This window comes from Chinchilla lanigera, unplaced genomic scaffold, assembly GCF_000276665.1.
Source record: "Chinchilla lanigera isolate Chin_1 unplaced genomic scaffold, ChiLan1.0 scaffold00031, whole genome shotgun sequence".
NCBI classification, from domain to species: domain Eukaryota; kingdom Metazoa; phylum Chordata; class Mammalia; order Rodentia; family Chinchillidae; genus Chinchilla; species Chinchilla lanigera.
In genome coordinates this window covers 10,222,877-10,245,677 of record NW_004955432.1, presented here as the reverse complement: position 1 = coordinate 10,245,677, position 22,801 = coordinate 10,222,877, and the positions used below count along the sequence as shown (strand labels likewise).

The 22,801-nt window shown below is 38.4% G+C and overlaps 1 protein-coding gene across 2 annotated transcripts in view; it reads right to left on the bottom strand.

The window, feature by feature from the left end:
* Positions 1-1,287: 1,287 nt before the first annotated feature.
* Positions 1,288-22,801, bottom strand: part of Vps50 (VPS50 EARP/GARPII complex subunit) — a 110,111-nt gene continuing 88,597 nt past the window's right edge. For both annotated transcript variants that reach the window (XM_005388036.2, XM_013516067.1), the window contains 6 exons: positions 10,109-10,257; positions 9,037-9,133; positions 7,938-8,096; positions 6,383-6,504; positions 4,454-4,643; positions 1,288-2,007 (listed from right to left, as the gene is read on the bottom strand). In XM_005388036.2, the coding sequence (XP_005388093.1) occupies positions 1,888-2,007; positions 4,454-4,643; positions 6,383-6,504; positions 7,938-8,096; positions 9,037-9,133; positions 10,109-10,257 (837 nt within the window). In that variant the 3' untranslated portion in view covers positions 1,288-1,887. The remainder of the gene's footprint in view (positions 2,008-4,453; positions 4,644-6,382; positions 6,505-7,937; positions 8,097-9,036; positions 9,134-10,108; positions 10,258-22,801) is intronic.

Here is a 22,801-nt window from a genome sequence, read left to right as displayed (position 1 = left end):
TACCCTGGAAAACACCAAGCTCTATCAGACCATAATCAATGTTCATTTTATCTAGAGCCAACTAAAGTGGCAATTAATGGGATCCAACCAGCAAATCCATGAAAAAGAAGAAGAAATGAGCAACTCTTGATCAATGGAGAAATAAGTAAGATTAATTAGTTCTTTATGTGCCCAGCTGAATATGCCATTTAAACACAAGGACCGAGCTTATCTCATGCTCATTTTCTTCAAGTGGCTGCACATAGATAGTAGATAAAAGAGCTACAGGAAAATCTACTTCCTAAGTACACAATCCAGTATCACAGGCAGATCGCAATGCCACCAAATTCATCTTTTTAAATTGACAGTAAATGAACTGTGAAACGTGGGGCTGAAAATGAAAACAGTCCAGACACACACACGAACACCCAAGCATAGAAGATGCTAGAAGAGCTTTATACAATGCTGTGCTAGTTCTGGACATCTGCAGGGTGGGCAATGAAGGGCAGCTGTCTCCTTCATTTCAGTCCCTCAGACTCACAGGGCAGAAAGCCTCTCTCGAATGTAATTCTTGAGGATCCCATGAGTAATGTTCTAGACCGTGCACTGCAGTTCTGGGGCCAACACCACCCAAGCTTAGATCGTTCCCATTCATAAGTCAGAAAGAACACCACAAAATTTATTACTAGATAGTTGGCATTTGGGCTGGGGATTTAGCTCAGCGGCAAAGCGCCTGCCTGGCAAGCGCAAGGTCGTGAGTTCGGTTCCTGGTACCGGAGAAAAAACAAAAAAAATCCAAAAAAAAAACCAAATAGATAGTTGGCATTTGTGCACAGGAAATTGACTTTCATGTCTCATATATACAGTAAAAAGACTTGGCTCGGGGGAAAGCTTATAGGAACAGTACATGGTTACTACAGCTGGGTTGTAAAGTTCATCACCGGCTAGACACACAGTAGTTTGCACCTGTGTTACAAAGCAGATATGTAAGAAAGGTGAACACCTGGCCCTACAGTTATGCTTGATTAAGAGACTGTTCTTTCCTGGGAGTCAACCCAGGTTTTGTTGCCTGAAGACAAAAGCTGAACTTAGGGAGGAAAATGTGTATAAAAGACATTCTGTATTTTTACAAAGAAAGATAAAAGGAAACTCCACATTAGACAGTGAAAAAGTATATGTAGTGAAATTAGGTCTCACCACTGGCTTTAGAATATAAAATAATTACAATTAAAATGTGTTTAAAAAGTTACACTATAGTGTCATGAAATCTGCCTGCTGGGTAAGAATGAAATGTCTCACACAGACTCATCATTTTAGAGTACAGTATTTATTAAATCTCATCATTTATGATCACTTTATAACCAAATTAACTCTGACACAAACTTGGACATTTAAAAACAGAATATACTGATTTTTCAACTATTGCACTTACATGCACTTTTTACTTCTCATGCAGTGCTCATAATTAGGAAATACTGTACATTAACCCAGTCACATTATGCTTACGAAGAACCAAGTTCAAGGGGTAAAAAAAAATCCACATCAATTCACTCTCCAAAAACTGCTCACATATATATTAGCCACTATTTCTTCTACCTATATATTTATGATACATTCTTCTGTAAAATATATAATTGTAGTCACATAACAATAGTTATTAATGAAGCAATAATAGCGTTTCAGGAAAGGATTACAACAAATGGTACCAAAAATTGAAGCGAGGAGACCAGAGGGTATAAAAGTCGTTTGAGGACACCACACACACTTCAGTGCTTTCCACTTTCCAGCTGGAAGGAGCATGCACAGTATTCTTAGCAAACAGTTGTCAAGAGTACATGGAAAAACTGGCTTTCATGTCATATACACTGAGTGAAGACTGACACCATGATGGAGACACCACTGCGTTCATTATCTTTTAGGTCTGTCTATATCATCGATAGCTGCTAGAAGTTTTTGTCTGGCTTTCTTATTGATATGGGATCCCAGGCAAACGTTTACCAGGTTGGTCAACTGCTTCGTGGAATATTCCTGCTCAAAGAAAGAAGACCCAGATTTAGTATACTGAAGACATGTATCTGATCGATGTACCAGAAGAACAGTCGGATACAGGCTTCTGGTGTTGGGGGGTAGTTCTGACTGTGATGAAGCAGTGAACAACAGTGGCAATACAGCGAGGACACAGAAGACAAACATTACTAAGCTGTAAAGTGAGGAATAAGGATATCGTAGTACTCACTTGAAATAAGAAGCAGCAGAATCCACCTTACTCTGGCAATATAATCTGACATGACTAGGCTTTTTATCACTTAAAAGGTCACATACTGTATGCTTGTTTCTGTGAAGCTGTTATTAAGTTATCAAATAGACTGTCATCTCAAATTTTTAAAATGTTACTGATTAAGTATTTTTCTGGTACTCTACATTTTATAAGCAACTGAAAAGAAATCTCCAACAGAGTAAAAACTCTTCTAAGACACAAAAAATGAATAAGGGAACAAGGATCAGAAAGTCAGTTTTCTAAACCCTCATATTATAATTGGTAGTAACTTAAGACTATCTCCACTACTGAAATCCATAGGGTTCTTCAATTTCAGACAGTGAGTTCTTAGGATAAGAAAGAAATATAAAATTATGAGAAATTTTTGCGTACTGGCTTGGTTCTGGAGTTTGAGCTGCAAAAAGTCATAGCTGTATACTACAGACTTATAAAAACAGAAAATTTTTTATTGAAGGTAACCACTAAAGATAAGACAGGAACAAGCTCCTCGAAAACCTCGGCAAACTGCTCAGTTTGTACACATGCTCAGAGGGCACCCGCCACCACCCATCACCAATCTCACGTACACAGTTAGCACTCAGTGAGACCCCTCTCACAGACCATTAGCCTTGCACTGTGGGGTGTTGCTCTAAAATTCCCTGCTGCTGATGGAGAACTATTGCTGAATTTCAGAGTTCACTGAACAGTCTTCCAAAACACTCAGCTAAAAAAATTTCAGAACACTGTATTCAAAGAAAAAATCCTAATGAAGGTATCACTCTAGCATCAAATAAACACACACTGGAGAACTGTGCCTTCTACCTTAGTTACTTTGTACTATTTCTGCAAATTCCTTCCTCAGTAAGAAAGCTATAGTGTCTATGGCTTACTCTGTTAAATGAATTCCAGCAACATTCAGCAGACCATCAACATGGTCTTAGCATTTAGTTTTCAAATATCACTGGAGCTACAAGTGTTGAAGTTCCCTCCATTCTGGCTTACAGGTTGTTACGGTTTGTGTCTGGGTGTCCCCCCAAAGCCACATGCCGTCATGGGGCGGGATTTTAGAGTCTGAGTGATTATGGATGTGTGTGCTACATTGCCCTGGGGCGGATAATTTGTATATGTAAGAGAGAGGAAGAGGCTGCTCGCCACCACTCCTTTTGCTCTTGTTGCTTTGCTGTACCACCACCATGAACGTTTGCCCTCTGCCATGTGCCACTCTGCCTTGGAGCCAGCCAAGTATGGACTGAAACCTCCACAAACTGTAAGCTAAATAAACCCTTCCTTTCTTAATTTTGGGCATCAGGTATTTTGTCTCAGCAACGAAAGAAAAGTAACCATGACACAATAACATGTACATTTCTAATCTTCTTCCAGTCTACACAAAACTGAACATACACAAAACTGACCTAATGTTGACGTTCCAAGCTTCAGTTCATTTCCTCTTTTTATGGTATTAGAATTTAAAAGGCTAACCTTGATAATGTTAATACAAATAATTCCTTATTTCCTTACCCAAATATTACTTAGCCCTTACCCATAATATTTAGAGTCTGACTAAATGTGAACACTACCATTAAATTCATCGTTACATACTGCCTATCTGGCAAATGACACACGGGTGCATTAAAGCCAACCCTACCAACCATGCCTAAGTGACACATGCTAAGTTAAACAAGGATGAAAGTTCAGCATCCTGAAAAACAATAAATAGTATTTTTCTCTGTCTGTATATTCATGAAATAAAAATAATCAAATCTATACTAAGGGTAAAATCTATTGTAGGATGCAAATTAAGCTTTAGCCATGGAAATATTACTATCTTCAAGCATAATACATGTCACCGTGATTAGAATGGTATCATTTCACTGTAGAGGACAAGAAGCTTTAAGTTCTACAAAGGCTATTTCACAACACATTATACCTTTCTGTAAACCAACTCAAGCATTTTCCTACCACATACCTACAGGAAAAACAGCTAATGTTCTGACTCTGGTTATATGTCTGAATAATTACTGTGATAGTTTAAAAGGGCTCAAAAGGATTTATTTAGGCAAAGGGCACTGCACAAACATAATCTGAAAATAGTGAACTGACCCCAGTAGCAGTGTTAAAGAAGCAAATTTCACTCTCCTGATTATTACATAATACACCACACAAGAACAATGCAAAGGAAAGGAATAAACACCCAACGAACAGTTTTCCAGTTCTCACCCTGTGCTCTTTGATCCAGCGTTCCATGTCATTCTCAGTTAGGTAGTAGGCTTTGATATAGGTTTCCACAAATTCTTTATCAGGAATGGGTCTGATGTCTGTTAGTTTTTCAAGTTTCATTAAAAACTGCTGAAAATCCAACTGCATCAAGGCACGACCCTCATTACTGCACTTCTTGACGTTGGCGTATCTAAGATACACAATAATGAGACAACACAAGTGACAGGAGGGTTAGGGTTAGGAAAAAAAAAACCTTTAATATGTCAGTTTTTCTCTAAATCACATTTTGACACACTGTCCAGAAATGACAGGATTCCGGAAAAACAGCACCTGAGACTCAGAAGGAATGGACTAAGTTCATGCCTTATTGTTTTGATTTTTTTTAAAGAAAAAAAAAGCTATTTTTCATCTCGTCTTCAGTTTCCTCATTGGTAAAGCAAAGAAATCAACCAACTTCAGAGTCCTGTTTGTATGTACACACCATTTTCTCTGCACCTGATTAACATAACTGTCTGTAGGAAAGTGAAAGCGGCATTTCAGTTCATCTCACTGCCAAGTTACTTATAAAACTAAGCCCTGAATACTCCAAAGTAATCCTAGCTTTATAAAACTGTTCAATATTGCAACTTCTCCATGCAAAGAAAACAAATGAAATAACTCTCCCATGAACACTATATCTATTTCCTATGATAAAACGATTTTATAGACTTGTTCTGACACCCACTGAAATACTGTATATTTTAAGGTAGACTAGTAATAAGCATAACTCTATCAGCCAGAACAGTGTAATATTTTATTACTCCTAGGTCATTCCTTCAATCAATCATACAGACTGTGGAAAAATCAACTTTAGAAAATGAAGTATTTCCCCTCAGGAACTTTGTAAGGAAACCCAACTCATATTATTTAAAGTGACCGAGCATTTTTTTTATACAATTTAACACATATTATTCACTTTTCTACTTTATTAAACCAATTTACTGAAAATACTTCCCGGTCACAATTGTTGACACGGCCGCTTTCTATTAGCACTGCTGGCTTCAACATGGAATGCTAGACAGTTGTCAGTTCATTACCAGCACCTTTCTACTTTCTAACACGTTCTTCTCACAACAAATGAGAACTAAAGAGACACTGGATAACGATGGAGTGAAAATTCAACTGATGTGCAATTCTAGATCACTATGTGTGGTCTTGGGACGGGCTGGCATTCAGGGATATTTTAAATGCATTGCTGATATTTACTTCTGTTCTACACATTGTGAGCAGAGAAAGCAGAGTCTCTTGAGTAAGTGGAAAAATCACTACTGACAAACCTGGATGATCTCAGCAGAGGACAGATTAATACAGTTTACAATGACATGATGGTGATGGTTAACGGTGAGACAAGCGTTATGAGAACTGACTCTGCCATCAGAAAACCAGGAGTTCATAGGGCTTCTCTGACTATAGAACTGAACTGGGGGGAGTTACTTAACCTTCTTAAGCCTTGATTTTCTGCATAGGATTCTACACTGATGAAGCAGAGAGTAATAGTACCCGTTGAAAAGCGGTAAGGTAGGATTTAATGATACAATCTTTGATGACATAATGTTTGGTTCAGTAAATGACACACAGGGCTCAACAGATGTGAGGAATAAGGATCGTCATAAAAATTTTAGTAGAATTGTTATTATTAGCTTAATTTTCAGATAATCAGTAGATTTTGCATTCGACTCTCATTCTAGCTTTTTCTATGTCACCAACAAGAAAATAAAGCACAGACAGAGACAGGCACAGTGGGCTTTATGGTTTATTCTATATCCCGTTTCCAAATTTGGTTAATTAGCTCTATCTATTCTCACCATCCCTTAGTGATAGCATATATTGTTATTCATGTATTATATTTTGTCATTTAAGAAACAGATAATGCTTTCATGAAGAACTTACCCTTCCACGATAGTTCTGTTAGCCAATCGTATACAGTGCTCCCAAAGTATGTTAGACACAGGCAAGGGTATCCGAACTCTCTTAGAAACTTCATTTAGTCTCCTGTTAAACTGCTCAAACTCCTAAGATAACAAGAATGGTGACCATATGTAAGTATCGTTGTAATGCAACAGTACTTTCCCAGAAAGAAAGTAAAAAAAGAAAAAGAAAAAGGAAAAAGAGGGAGAGAAGGGGAGACAGAAGAAGGGAAGGATGGAAAAAGAAAGAAAAAATTTAGAAAGATTCAGAATTAAATGAAATAAAACAAAGAGTGGGGGCTGGGGATTTAGCTCAGCGGCAAAAAGCGCCTGCCTGGCAAGCGCAAGGTCGTGAGTTCGGTTCCCGGTACCAGAGAAAAACCAAAAAAAAAAAAAAAAAAAAAAAAAAAGAGTGATCAATGCCAAATACAATTTGGACTTAGGGTGATGATTCTTTTTTTAAAAATAAATGGATTATGTTATAAGACAAAGTACACTACCTTTCATTTCAAAAGAAATGTGTCATTAACCAGTTAAACAATGTCCAAATTACTATGTATTTACTGCCTTCAACTAAGGAGGTAAGAATGACTGTATAAATGAGAAAAGGCCTGGAGCTTAAGAGCAGCCAATTTCTTTTCATTGACAAAAGTGTAAAACAAAATTTTTCTGAAAGATGCTTTCACCTTCTCTGATGTTCTCTCCTCACCTCCTGTATCGACACCTCATTCCCTTACTTCTCTTGGGCTTCCTTTCCGCTCCTTTCATCTGAGTCCCTGTGTAACCAGCGCCAATCAACGGTATTCCTTACACCCAAATCCTGACATCTCCCATCTCTCTTTAGCTGATTTATTTTTTTCACAGCATTATGCATCAGCTGATATCATATCTCCATTTATCTGTTTACACCTATCCTTCCAGTGGCATGTAAATTTATGGAGGCATGTAGGTTCTTTAATTCATGATTATATATTGCCAGCACTCCCGTCACTGTATGACACATGCCAGGTGAATTATAAATATCTACTTATACATAAATGGAAAAAATAAAGTACAATTCTTTCTAGGAAATTTACAAAAGCAGATTACTGCATGCAAAGAACTACTTGCATGATACATTGCAAAAATAATGTGATTCCTAGAGAAACAACCTAGAATGATCAAGGACATAATCTTTTGCTAATGAATATGCATACTAAACTACAGAATTAACTTCTAATTAAATAGACATATCTTCCTGACATCAGAATAACGGCTATTGGGATTACATAGTATGAAAGTCAGCCATGATACGCAGTAATCAAACACTAACTCAACATGGGAAATCTATGAACCAAAACAAAATACCAGTGAATTATTCTTCAATCTAACTAAGGACTCAAAATTCAGAAAGTAAGCCTCGTCTTATTCCGAGGGTTAAATATCACTATGGAAATGAGGTAGAAACTATCTTCTCACTACGTTTACAGTCACTGCAATAAAGGCACATTTCTCTTAGTAGAATGATCTTTAGTAAAGCTGTCTCCCAGAGCACTTGCCTTTAACAATGCATCTACGTATACGTTGTGCTGTGACATAATCTCCTTTACATCCCATTTCACGTTGGCCATTAAGTGCAGCATCTGTTCATAATCGATGGCTTTACCGGCTACAATCCAGTAAATCGGTTTCCGCAGTTCACTTGCAGTTGAAACTGTCTGAAATAAATTTCACAGAAATGAAAATAATCCTTTTCCAAAAGTATCCCCCTGTTTCTAGTACATTCCATATCTGAAAATAAGAAAAACAACTGGAGATTGAAACTATGAAAATATTTTAATATGAGGCCAAAGGCCTTATTCAAAACACAACATTGAGATATTCCATGAACTCAAGGTCACTGACACCAATATTACAGAACAGCTCGAGATTGTCATGAAGACTAGGGAAATATATAAGCCTTCAGGCTGGTCTCCCGTTCCCTATGCTTGCCATTTAATTACACTCTTCAGCCTGCCCCCAAAGAACTCCTCTAAAAACACACACCTGGCAATGCTGCTCAACTACCCCAAACCCTCCCACTTTGCCCTGCGCCTTCCCGATAAAGCTCAACTTCAGGACGCCAGCACTTTACATGGTCGGCTGCTGCTGGTCACCCTAGCCATCTTTCTCATCATCAACCTCTTCTTGCTCCGACAGAGTTCAGTTTTCCCCAGCTGCCAACACACAGCCCCCTCTCCTTCACCTTCTGCTCCTGACACAGGCCACTGCCCTAGTTTAGAATATAGCCCTAAATGTCTCTCTACCTCGCTGCTACCATGTAGACATCACTTCCTCCAGACAGCTTTACTAGACAACCTTCTCCCGCCACGGTTACTCCCGCTTCCAGTACGGGGTTGAATATGCTGCAGTTGCGCTTTCCCTCACCATAGCATTCCTCGTACCTTTCTACAGACAGGGTCTTAACTGACCCCCTAAACTAGAAGTTACATGAGGTGCTCAATAAGTATTTGTTTTAAACACAGGCGTCCATGAAGGAGTAGCTCTCCTAGGGTTTGGAGACTGTACTTTAGTAGAAAAACAAAACAAAAAAAAATACCTGGTGACAGTCCTATCTTACTCCCCATTGAAATGACACAATACAAGACCACCTCTGACCTGAGAATAGAACTGCTGCAGAAAGGGCTTCTTGACTGCAGGCATCACAGCATCCAGATGTGGCTGAAGAAACTCAAACTGTTCAGCCAAGAACACCCTGGAGCATAAACAACCACCATGTAAACAGACTATAGGAGGTAGGGCCAATTATGTTTTTGTAAATTAATCCTTTAAGATCTCGAAGCAAAACCTTAACCATCAAAATGATTTTCCAAGTTACAGTAGTTTGACCTTGACACATTCACTGATAGTTTATACAACAATTAACGAACGCAAGTTGAGGTAAAAGAAGAGTAACTTCAAAGGAGATCATGAGATCATCACAAGGTACGCAGTTATGTCGCTTTGTGTGTAAGATACAAACACAGATCACATAAAAGATTGAAAAAGGAATATAGCAGCTTTGAAGGATTTATTTTAAAGATCCCTTTCCACCATATACAACAGACTTGTGAGTTCAGACTCAACCTGTGAAACTCTTTGTAAGTTATCCAAACATTCATGACATGCAGAGAAATGTACTCACCCATGCATACAGGTGAATTCCAGGGCAAAAACTGTGTGCGGGCAGGGAGACACCTGCTTGGTGAATGAACCTCGATTCCAGCCTGCACACATACTGGGATCCAGCACTGCTCGCCTCCACTTTTTATTAGGTATGCCAAAATGTTTCAGTTATGTTGGCCATTTTATGGAAGAAGCTACGTGCTTAAGTGAATTAACAAATTTGGGGATTTGTAAAGGGTGAATTATACTTAGCATTAAACTGACAACGTAGCTTCAGTTGCTCTAGGACCGTCAGTCATCAACGCAGAAATGTAAATTATACTCTACGACTTCTTAAAGTTTTAACTACAGGAAGGATCGTGTTACTAAAGATCAATACTTAGAAGATTTTCTTCATTTATATAACTAAAAGCCAACCATGGAAATCAACTGGTAGTCTATGTTAGCATGTACTCCTCAGAAATACTGACTGAGGTGGTCACTGTAGAAGTCTAATTATATGATGTTTGCTTGTAGAACTTTTCTTAAATAGTTAAGGGCAAAGCAACTGTTTCTAACAACTTACAAGGACTCCGTGGCTACCACTCTTTCTGCCAACCCGTACAATGTATCCCCAGATGTCAAAACCACGAGGTGGCTGAGGTGAGGGCTGGGAACCTTCTCCTTTCTTTCTTCTGCTGCTGTGAGTGTGGCGGGAGGATCAGCTGAAACTTCCTGCAAATACCATATACAGATATACAGGTAGATACAACAGCTAAGACAGCAAGTCTAACAGTAATAGACCACAGTAATGATACTGATAAATACTAAACACCATCATACTACCAACAATAAACCACAGAATGGAAGTTTTGGTAAAACTAGAACTATAATTAAAATACTCATAGGTATACTTCAGTTACACCTAGTTTCATTTTTCCCCCTAATTTTATGTTTTGTAACTATCTGAACTTTCCTTTTTATACTAAGTGAAAATAATTCTATATATCATATACCACTATATGTGATACCGATGCATGAGTTAACATCTGTCAACACAAGCAATTTTTATGAATGGACAGATATTTCCCAGAGACAACAGTGAGATATCCCTCAAGAACTTGCAAAGGAAGGAAAAAGGGATTGCCCCTTGAAAATCAAGCAGATAAAACTGTAAAGTATGGTTCAATCAACCATTTCACACCTAAATCTTTTTGTTTTGTTTTGTTTTTGTTTTTGTTTTTTGGAGACAGGGTCTCGCTATGCAGTTCAGGCTGGCCTTGAGCTTACTATGTAGTCCAGACTGGTCTCAAACTCACAACGATCCTCCTGCCTCAGCCTCCCAAGCACTGGGATTACAGGTGTGCGCTACCGTGCCTGGCTACACCTAAATCTTAATCAAGGTAACCATGAAACAATCTCAAGAAGGTAGGACTAGAATGTAGTTATAAAATGAAACAGAACCAACTGCACTATATGTAACTGCAGAGAGCTTTCTGCTGAGAAGGAAGATAGTCAGTATGACTAGAAGAAAGTGAGGCCCAGGGGGCAGAGCACGCTGGGCTCCTCTATACTGCCCAGCAGGAAACCATCAATTTCAGTTAAGATGCCATGTGGGCCATAAGAGTGATATGGACAAATGAGAAGTCAAGAAACCTTATTAGATTTAAGATCTGTTTTATTTTTATCTGATGCTGTGCTCACTAACAGTTTTCTCATCACTAATTATCTTTCCAGGTATTCTGATGCCAGGCAAGAAATTTCCAGGATATGATTTGTATGCATTCTTAGACATCACAAAAATATACCCACATGATGGGGCAAATGGGAGTGTCTTGAGATCGTAAATAAAGAGGTGCTGGACTGGCTACCTGCAGTAGCCAACAGAGGACCAGAAGAATGTCAACCCAAGTTCCAATCACTCCACATATTTTAGTAGAGATACATTTAGGTGAACAAGCTTCCTTTTGTGCAGCAAAGAGCACTGATATCACGTCGCTTAGGTGAATAGTTGCTACATTCAATGCAGAGTAAGAAGAACAACTCCATGGAAGCTCAGTTCTAAGTAAATGCCTCCTAACAACACGGACGGCATAATCTCATAGTAACTTCACTATGGAAAACTTTTCTAGCCAAATTTATTTCTACTAGCAATTAGCTTGGATTAAAAATGGGAATTATAATATCAGTTTAAGTACAGTACTTTTTCCACTATGACATGGCAGCAAACTGTATGCATTACATTTTGGGTAAAAAATTCCAGAAGAGAAGTTCACAAGAAAAACATTCAGAGAGTAAATAAAATAATTCATAGCAGATGAGCTATATATTTTCTACCATCCAACCCTTTACCAAAAGTTTTAAAATTCTGATTAGACTATGGAATGGGGGAGGTAGAAGAAATGTTAAATATCTAATATAATCCTTTGCATTTATGAACTACTTTCAGTATGGAAATATTACATGGCTATCTCTATTATGGATTTTCCAAGAACATTAAATGAACAGATAGCACAATTAGACATTTAAATGCAAATATAAGTAAGTGCTTTAAATGGTCCTCAAAGGAAATCTCAGTATAAAAACTGGATGTAAATAAATCTAAAAGTACACAAAAATGTCAGTTTATGTTACCATTGAAGCAATTCTATAATCACAAGTCTCCAACATTTTTTCAAATAAGAGTCATCAAATGCATGAGATTCTAAAGGTATAATTTATTTTTATAAATTTAGCAAAATGGAAATAAAAATGATAAAACCTTTCAAAATAGAAATGGCTTTATTCTTCAACTCTTCTTTACATTTCTGATCTTCTAAATATATTGATTCTCTCCCACCTTTCATTACTTCACTAGCATTTAAAAGTCAAATGGGAAAAAAGTGCATTTTCTGAGGAGAACAGAACCATAGGCCTATGCAAGTTAATCAATGTTGCCTCTCCATTATTTATTTCCAAATAACTATATTAAAAATAGAAGTCACAAAATTAGGTACTATTTGTTATCCACTGGTTGCCCAGGGTATTTAATTTTGATGGTTATTTAATGTCTGTCCAAGTGAGAGACATTGAAACCATCCATGAGTCTTTTTTCCTCATTCCCACACCCAAAACTGCCTAAAGAGTTACTTATTTGCTCCTTTCTGTCATCGCTACTTAATCAGATCCCAGGCCCTTTAGTAGTCTGAGGTGGATTATTCTAATTAAATAATATTTATACAATAGATAATAATGAATACATTAATAAAATAAACAGAATGCCTGAATAGTTTTTTATGCACAAAAAGAACAAAGCTGGAGGCATCATCTACCTGACTTCAAAATAAACTACAAACTATAGTAACCGAACAGCAGAGTACTGGCAGAAGAATATACACAGACAAGTGGAACAGAATAGAGAACACAAAAAAGTAAGTCCACATATAGAAAACTGATTTTAGACAGGACAAAAAAAAACACACAATGGAAAAAGGTCTGTGTCTTCAATAAATGGTGCTGGGAAAACTGGGTATCTACTGCCAAAAATGACACTAGATCCTTATGTTTTCATACACAAAAATCAAGCCAAAATTGAATAAAGACTGAAATGGAAGGCCTGAAACTACTAGAAGAAAATAAAAGGGAAACACTTCAGAAAACTGGAATGGGCAAGGACTTTTTGGACAAGACCCCGAAAGCACATCCAATAAAAGCATGTATACACAAATGGGATTACATCAAACTAAAAAGCTTCTGACAGTAAAAAAGATAATCACACAACAGTGAGACAATCTACAGAATAGGGGAAAATATTTCAAACTATGATGACAAGAGTTAACATCTAGACAATGTAAGGAATTCAAACAACTCTTCAAAATAACCTAAATAATCCAATTAAAAATGAGCAAAAGACCTGAATAGACATTTCTCAAACGAAGACGTGCAAATGCCCTTAAAGTATAAAAGGACATGCTCAAAGCAAGAGAAGAAAACAAAACAAAACAAAAAGGTATTTCAATCCAGCACAGAGAATGTATCTCAAAGTGCACCTTGACTTAGATTGTCTTAAATGTTTTATATGTTCCTTGGTCTATTACTTGGTTTCAATCTTTACATATGAAAATTAACTTTATAAGGTTTTATAAGATAAATAAATGAATCTGATGCTGGGAAAATTAAATGGAGTAAAGGGAAGGCAGGAAAAATTGAAATGTGTTATGTACAAGTACCAACTCTCTACAGTAGTCACTGCATACTGCAAACGTACTAATAAAAGTCAAAAAACTGCTCAACACATCACAAATCAGAGAAATATGCATCGAAACCATAATGAGCCATCACCTCATCCCAGTAAGCATGGGTACTAGCAGAAAGGCAAAACAATAAAGAATAAAATTTAAATTTAAAAAAGAATTTAAAATCAGCCACTTGCTAGAATAGAGCAAAGGGAACTCATACCATATTGGTGGGAATGTAAATTAGTACAGCTATTAGGAAAAGCAGTAGGGCGGTTCCCAAGGACACTGAAAAGAGAGGGACCATATATTCAGCAATTTCACTAGACCCAACGTTTTTTACTATAACATTACTCAGAACTGCCAAGATACGGGATCAAATTTGGTTTTTTAGTCATAAAAAACCAAATCCTGTCATTTGTGGCAATACAGATGAGCCTGGAGAACATGAATAATAAGTCAGGTACAGAAAGGTAAGTACCACATGATCTTCTTCACACATGGTACATGAAAGAGCAGATTCCAAGGAAGTGGAGAGTAGAAAAGCAGCTACGAGAGGCTGGGGAAGTGCAGGGCACAGGGCCGATAAAGAGACCACGGAAGAGACACAAACAAATAGGTGAGAGGGAAAAGCAGGGGTGCCCTGTTGCACAGCACTGCTCTAAACATTTCAAAATATTTAGAGGTTTTTGAAGATTCTTCAGTGCAAGGAAATGGTAGATTCATGAGGGGTAGATATACTAACTATCCTCATCTTATGGTTACACAGTGTAAACAGTTATCAAAACAGAGCACTCTATCCAAGAAATATGGGCAGTTACTAACTTTTTAAAGTAATTTTGAGGAAAAGAAAACAAGAAGCCTGCAACAGCAACGAGCCTTTAAGTTGAGAATTTAGTCTTCAGCTTCTGTGCTACTCCAGTCTCCACACTGTTAACCAGATTAATTTTCTACAATACCGGCGCTATCCTTCTAAACAGCAGTGTGGTCATACCATTCCCGGGTTTGGCAGCCACAATTCGCTTACAGAAAAAGTCTAAATGTGTTACCAGGATATCATTCATTTGTAACTGACGACCTCACCAGTCTCATTCCGAGGTGGTCCACATGGCTTGTAGGCGGCCCACCCCGGACTGCCTGTTGTACCTCATCTCCTCAAATACCTATCTCCTAGGTCCCCTTCTCTACTCTATCTAGTTCTTTCCTCCTTATTTTTATTTTTAAAGTCTGAATTCCTGGACCACCTCCTTCTGTCACTTCTCAGTCACCATGAAGAATGAGTATCTTAACTTGTGTTTCCACCATCCAAGCACACACAAGCGTATAAATGGCCCAAAGTACACTTCGTTAGCGATTGTCCCTGGACTGCCCTCCCTTGCTGTGAGATTTTGGAGGGCAGGACCACTTTTATCATCTTTGAACCTCAGTACTTAGTAGACATGCTTCCTGGCATAAGTAGGTCTTCAAATCACTCGATTAACGAACATGACGATGACAATGACGATTACAATAGTCTCTGCCTTACCTCCTTTCCTCTGGTGCTCTTTCAAACCACTCCAATCCAGCATCTGTCTGCCTCACTCCAGAGAGATAGTTATCAAGGTCCCTGATGGCCTCCATATAGCCAAATCTAACAGTCAACCCTAAGTGTTCACACTGTGGGACCCTGCACAGCTGATCTTGAAAAACTTTCTGTAAATAGTTCCCAGAACACTCTGCTGGTCTGTCTTAGTCTGCTGGTCCGTTGTCATTCTCCCTGGTCGTTAAACTCTGGTGCCCTCAAGTTTAGTCCACAGACTTCTTTATATTTACATTGTACTTCCCAGAAATTTCACCCAGTCCCAGATTTACGCTACTTGTATGTCAATAAACACAAAACTTCTAAACCTGGTTCCAACTTCTCCCTTACCTTCACAGCACTTAATATCTGAAAATGAACTCTGCTCTTCAAAGGGGCCCCTCCCCAAGCCTTACCTATCTCCACCAATGGTTCTTCCATTCTCTCCAGAAGGTAACTGTCATCCTTGACTCCTCTCAGTCCTACACACCCCATTTCCAATCCCTTGACAAATCTCCACAGGGCCATCTTCAAAAGATTCAGAATCTGACCACATCTTGCAACATTTTTTCCACTAATGCTTCAATGCAAATGACCTCACATTTCCTCCTAAACTGCTACCAATAATAGCGGCCAAAATAAATCTTTTCAAAATAATTATACAGGGGGCTGGGGATTTAGCTCAGCGGCAAAAGCGCCTGCCTGGCAAGCGCAAGGTCGTGAGTTCGGTTCCCGGTACCGGAGAAAAACAAAAAAAAAAAATAATAATTATACAGGTCATATCGACTCTTTAACACGAAGCTCTCCAATAGGTCCCTGCCTATCAGAAGAATAAAGCGCCAGGGCCCTGCATGACATAGGCCCTGGCAATCTCTCTGCTTTCACCTGGTTACCTCATTCCAACTACATTGGCTCCTGTCCTATTCCTGCAACAAGAAAGCATGCTCCTTACTCAGGGCCTGTGCATTTCCTATTTTCTCAACCTAATACAGTTTTGCCCAAAATATGATCTTACTATAAAATAAGCTCCACATGAGTAGGTCTGGTTTCCCCTACCACACCCAAAACTATGTCTTTAACCATACACATGCACAGTTTTCAGTGGACAGGCACTAAATAAATGCTTGTTGACCAAATTAACTCTTATTCAGTGGCTCACTTCCGTGAGTGCTTCAGGGATCTGCTTCAGCATCACTTTCTCAGAGGGGTCTTCCCTAATTACCCAAATAAAACTACACCCTTTCTCTCTTTTCTGTCCTTCGTACCTACTTCTTCACTACTCTCAACATAAGCTGACAGTAGATTTTCTTTTATTCCTCATCTGCTTCCTCCACTAGAGGGACCATCACACTAGCACAAGGAATTAAGCACACAGTTATCATAGCTGCACAAATTGATAATAAACATTCATCTACCCTGTACTTCACCTGGCTCTTTTCTTTCCCTCTACTGCCACGATATCTTAAAGTACTTGGTATTTTCTTGTCAGTTCAGAGTTGTAAACAGCTATCTTAGAACAAATCAAAGAATCGTGAGAAGACCTAAAACCTTGAAACATGAAAAATTAATAAAAAATGTTAGGGGGAAAAAAACTCACTTGGGCAAGATATACTAGCCAAAGGGCTCCAAAAGGCGATGCACTGTAGCAACAAAATATTTTAGAGAGACAGGTTTAGCCACATCCTAACAAAGCACATTCTATCAGGCACATTATAAGGCAAGAAGGGTCGACTTGCATGGCAGGAGTTACACAACGCTGAAGAGATTCAGGCAGCAGCTGACACTACAGGTGTGAATGAATACTGTACAGAAATGAGCTTGGAGTGCTATGCTCAAACAGTATGACAAAACCTCACAAATGATCTCATTTTTAAAATATTTTATAATTAAACTAAATCTGAAAGTTTTTGAATTTAGATGCTCTCTGTGTAGTGAATTTGGGAAAGAGTAAGCACGCAAGTGGTAAAGGCAGGTCAGAAAAGGGTATCTAAAATCTAAGAGATCTACAGTTCACCTCCTCGTGACAGGAGGAGCCAGAAGCACCTACGCAACTACCGCTTAGTCCTTTAACACAAAGGCATTGAGTCCCCTTTACTTACAGGGCTCTTTCACAAAAATATTCAGAGCTCAACAGAATCGCTGACCCCCAATTGAAAAGTTTTCATTAAAATGCTTTCTTTTGTTCCCAGAGAACACTGGCATTTGGGACATAAAAATTATGGCAATCATCTTGAAGTCTAGTGGTTTATGTTTACATCTAGGCAGACAACAGTGAAGAGGGCAAGATATCACAAAATGTCAAGCTGACATAAATAAATGGTATGGGTTAAATACACTTAAATGAAGAGCTCCTAAACTGGATCAAGATTTCAGTTTATTCCACTCCAGTAAGTAAATTAGGATATACCCACTTATTGGAGAAATGAAACTTTAATCAATGATTGTTCTTATAATAAAAGACTTATTTTTATCCTTTGCTGCCATTAATCTACTACTACATAGGTAATTTATATTATTGGACTCTTCTGGATGAGTCAAAAATACAATTTTAATGTGGGGAGTAGCTGAAGCTGGAGGTTGATCACATGAGTGGGACTGGAGCAAGGCTAGACTTGAGAACAAAGAACACCCAAGGCAAGCCATGTGAACATGCTGCCCCAGGTCCAAGGACTCATAGCACCCCAGGCTATAATGCAGGCAAGTTGCTAGGCAGAGGGGTGTCATGTGACATCAACCTGCCAAATATATAAATGAAAAAGTCCCTTTCCTCCCATCTGGAGAGAGGGCTCCACCTGACCTCAGCTTTTGTATATAGACTCTTATCTTTATTTCTCCATCCTCCCACCATCCTTCCCACACCCTAGGAATACAGCTATGCTAGACATGACATATTGGTGGCTGAACACAGGACCATGGTACAAAGAAACAGCAGGTGAGGGGACACTTCTCACTGTGCTCACAAAAGGGGGAGAAGTGCATTGATAGCATTAATACTGATCATACAGGTGTATTGATATTGATATTCTCAGGTGTAAAACATGGGGCAAAAAGGTTCTCAAGAACCACAGATGTAAACAGAAATGCTTGTTGCATTACTGGTTCCTATATTTACTTTCTTCCTGTGGACCTGGATTAGGGAGTGTCTTAACGGTCAGATGCTTGCTGAGAGTACCAAGGGGGATTTAGCTCGGAGCACTATTTTAAAATCAAATCCTGAGCACGAAAAAGATGGCAGGGCAACAGCCACCTTGACAGAGCTTACGCCCTCTAGTTTTGCTCAGTTAGATAAGGAAGGAGCAGTGTGGGGCAAAAAAGAAACTTCCTCATTAGAGGAGTATTTCACACTACGGCTTTATAGTAAGTCTTGATATCTGGTAGTGTAAATTCTCAAACTCTGTCATTTTTCAAAATTGTTGTTTCTATTCTAATTCCTTTGTATTTCCATATAAAATTTCAGAATCAGAATGTTGATTTCTATAAAAATTCCTGCAGAGATTTTGAATAAAATTGAATTCAATCTGTAGTACACTTTAGAGATACTTGATATCTTAGTTAACACTGAGTCTTCAAATTCATGGTCAATATAACTGCATTTATTTAGGTCGTTTTTGCTTTTTTACCAATTTTTTAGTTTCCAGTTCACTGACACTGCATGTATTTTATTAGTCACATATGTGACTGCTGCATTTTTTTGTTCTAAGTCTTTTATAAATTTCTGTAAAAAAAAAAAAAAAAAAAATAGTGGTCATGGCTGCAGAGGCAGCAACTGCCATGTCCCCTGGTGGGGAGTAGGGCACCAAAGATGGAGCCCATTCCTGGCCATAAGGCAGAGCCACAGCCAAAGGGAAAGAGACAAGCTGGAGCCCTGGGTGCCCAAATACAGGATATGAGTTTTTCTTCTGCACAAAAGACAGAATCACATGCTGGTATATTGGCCTTGCTGGTATGTTGGCCTTTATTTATCCACTCCAATTAACCCCTTTTCAGATAGTGCTTATGTTTGTGGTGTGATGTGCTGCTCTGGAGCTACCATTGTACACAGCAGCCAGAAGGATTTTTTAAAATTTCACAATCTCCAACTTACGGTTGGTCACACCTTGTCCCCTGTTTTATTGGTCACTTAAATTCTCATTCCCAATTGCCAGCACCTCTCACTGAGGGAATGTGGCAATTTGCTGGGTACTGTCACTGTTACTCCCTCAGATGCTCTGGTGAACTGACAACTTGTGGTCAACTTGTAACCCCCACCTGAACAGAATCTGCCTGGCTCTGAGTGTGGAAGGCCCACCTGAGGATTGCTGCCAACAACATAAGAAGAAGGACTGGAGAGGAAGAGGCGGTGCTATTGGTTCTCCTGCAGAAGTTTGTCACGCTGGCTTTCCTGATATGAACTTGGCTGTTTTCATCACTGGAGGAGCTCGGGACTTCACTGTTGCTAAGAATGGCTTGACTTTTTGTGGGAGCTCTGGTTCTTACTTTGAGTGTCGTGTCGCTTCCTGACTCCAGTACAGACTCCTCAGCCTACTGGCACAGATCCTTCATCCCATTGGCACACACCTTTCATCCTGTTGGCACAGATTGTTCATCCTGCTGGCACAGATCCTTTATCCCACTGGCACAGACTTTCTAGCTTCCACCACTGACCTCTGGGCCTTCCCAGTGCAGATCCATGAAACAGATTTACATGAGACATTGTCATGGGCTATAGGTCTTCAGTGGGACTCATGCAGGACACTGCCATGGGATCTAGGCCCTCAGCTGTATTCTTTGGATCTTTAGTATGTAGACAGATTTTCTACACTCTTGTTGTTTTGTTTTTTCTTGATTATTTGATCTTGTTTTTATATGAGTGTGAAGAGTATCTAGTTTCTTGCTGTTGTAGTTCTGCTATTCTCATTTCTTCCTTTTCTCCTTCCCTCCTCTATTCTTCTTCACCAGTATCCCAAAGTTTGCATGGTCTTCCTTTGTCCTCCAACCTTGCTTCTAATCTTGTCCTCTTCTTCTATTTCTCTATTTTTCCCCCAGACCCATTTAAAATTTGGGTAAAATTCATTCATTTCTAGTTCATCTTAGATTTTGTTATATAACCAGAAATCTAATCCATATGGTTAAGGGTTGCAAAACAATAGTTACCATAGTTTGTCATTTTCTAGGCTGTTTTTTTATATTATTGTATTCCTGATTGTACCACTTTAGCCAAGTGATATAACTATTCTAATCCACTTTTTTTTTCCTGATAGACAAAGAATGAGATTGTCTAGGGATCATAAAAAACACCATAGGCCAGTGCCAAAGAACCAGGGACCGAGCCAAGGAGGGAACAACTTGTCATCCCCAATAAACTGAAGAGGTAGGAGCTTGTAGCAGACTTAAAACATTAAAGCCAGCTATACCTAGAAGACACCTGTGAGAAGTAGTCATTCCTTAAGAGTTCCACACATTAGCAAAAAGGTACTCATCATGAGCAATTTATAAGCATCAACCCAGAAATTAAACTAAAAAAAAAGAAGAAAAAAAGAAAAGAAAAAACAAATCAAAGTACAACTCCATACGTCCAGCTCACCAAAAGACAAACACAGGGAGCACTGAGGTGAAACAATTCCAAAGCCATCCACCTGGGCTCTTTGAAGTGTTAACAGTGGAAGTAACAAAACAGGTGAATCAGCCTCTAGAAAAAAATCAAATCAGAACTAATTTCTTAGACAACTACAGAGAAAGTGACCATAATGAGACAAGCTTCATGACTATAGAGCACATACAAATAAAAAAAAAAAATTGAGAACTTTAGGAAAATGATGGAAACTATGAATGCCCAACATAGGAAAGAAATAGAATCTACAAAACAGATTAAAACAGATATCCAAGAGATTAAAAATTCCATTGAAAGTATATGCAGCAGAATGAGACAATGTGACCACAGAATATCAGATATAAAAGACAGGACTGTCGTTAGCAATCATGAAAAGAAAGAAAGACTTTGTTAAAACAACAAGGAGCCATGAGAAACAAATCCAGCAGCTGCTAGATGATGCCAAGAAGAATAACATAAGGTTGAGCAGAGTCACAGGACACTGAGCAAATGACATGAAAAACCTGTTCACAGAAGTCCTGACAGAAAACTTCCCAAAGAGGGAAAAAGAATTTGACATACAGATAAGTGTGAGGAATACAGAACTCCAATTAGTCATGATCAAAAAATCTACACCAAGACATATAATTCAAGACATATAAGTCAAGATTCCAGAAATCTAACACAAGAACAGAATATTAAGAGCTGTTGAGAAAAGAAACAAATCACTTATAAAGGAAAGCCCATCAGAATCACAGTTGACTTCCAACACAAACCCTTAAGTCTAGGAGACCTTGGAGCAAAGTATTTCAAGCCCTAAAAGAAAACAACCTACAATCCAGATTGATGTACCCACTAAAAAACTATCTTTTAAAATTGATGGAGAAATAAGATAGTTTTGAGGAAATTCAAGAACACCAAACCATCACTCCAAAATGTTCTGAAGAATATACTGGAAAGAGATAACAAGGATTACAACTCCATGAACCCCCAACGGAATGAATCCACCAGGCAAGGCAATTTAACAGAGGGGGAAGAAAGGGAGCCAACAACAGGAAAATAACATGACAAGGATAAGTTAAAACATACCAGTTATAAGCAGCAATGTTAATGGTCTCAATTCACCAAACAAAAGAAACAGACTGGCAGAATGGATCAAGAAGCAAGATCCAACAATATGCTGCATACAAAAAAATACATTTAATTAAAAAGAAGTTCATAGACTGAAAGTCAAAGGATAGAAAACAATATTCCATGTGACAGGAACCTGGAAAAAAGCAGGAGTATCTATTCTGTTTGTAGACAACGTGGATTTCAAGCTAAGACTGATCAAAAGAGACAAAGAAGGTCCTGTAAAGGGAATAATCCAAGAGGAAGAGATGACAATCATAAATATACATGCAACAAATACCAGTGCACCCAACTATATAAAACAACTATTAGTGTACATGAAAAATCAAAGAAGCACTAATACAACTGTAACGGGGGACTTATTTCCCTACTGTCACAAATAGATCAACTAGACAAAAAAATCAAGAGTGAGACGTTAGAACCAAACTAAACTTTAGACAAATGGATTTAGTAGAGGTCTACAGAGTGTTCAACCCTATAACATAAAAATACACATTTTTCTCAGCTGCACACAGGACATTCTCCAAAATAAGACTACATAATAGCACATAAAACATGCTTAAGAAAATGCAAAGGAACTGAAATTATCCCATGCATACTATTAGGCCACAGTGCAATGAAACTGTAAATCAATGGTAAAAGAAATCAAAGGAATGTCATAAACATATGGAAATTAAATAATACTCTCTGGAACAACCAAAAGGGCACAGATGAAATTAAAGAAAAAATTAGACAGTATCTACAGTTCAAGGATAATGCCAGCACAACATACCAGAATGTGTGGAATGCACTGAAAGCACTCATATG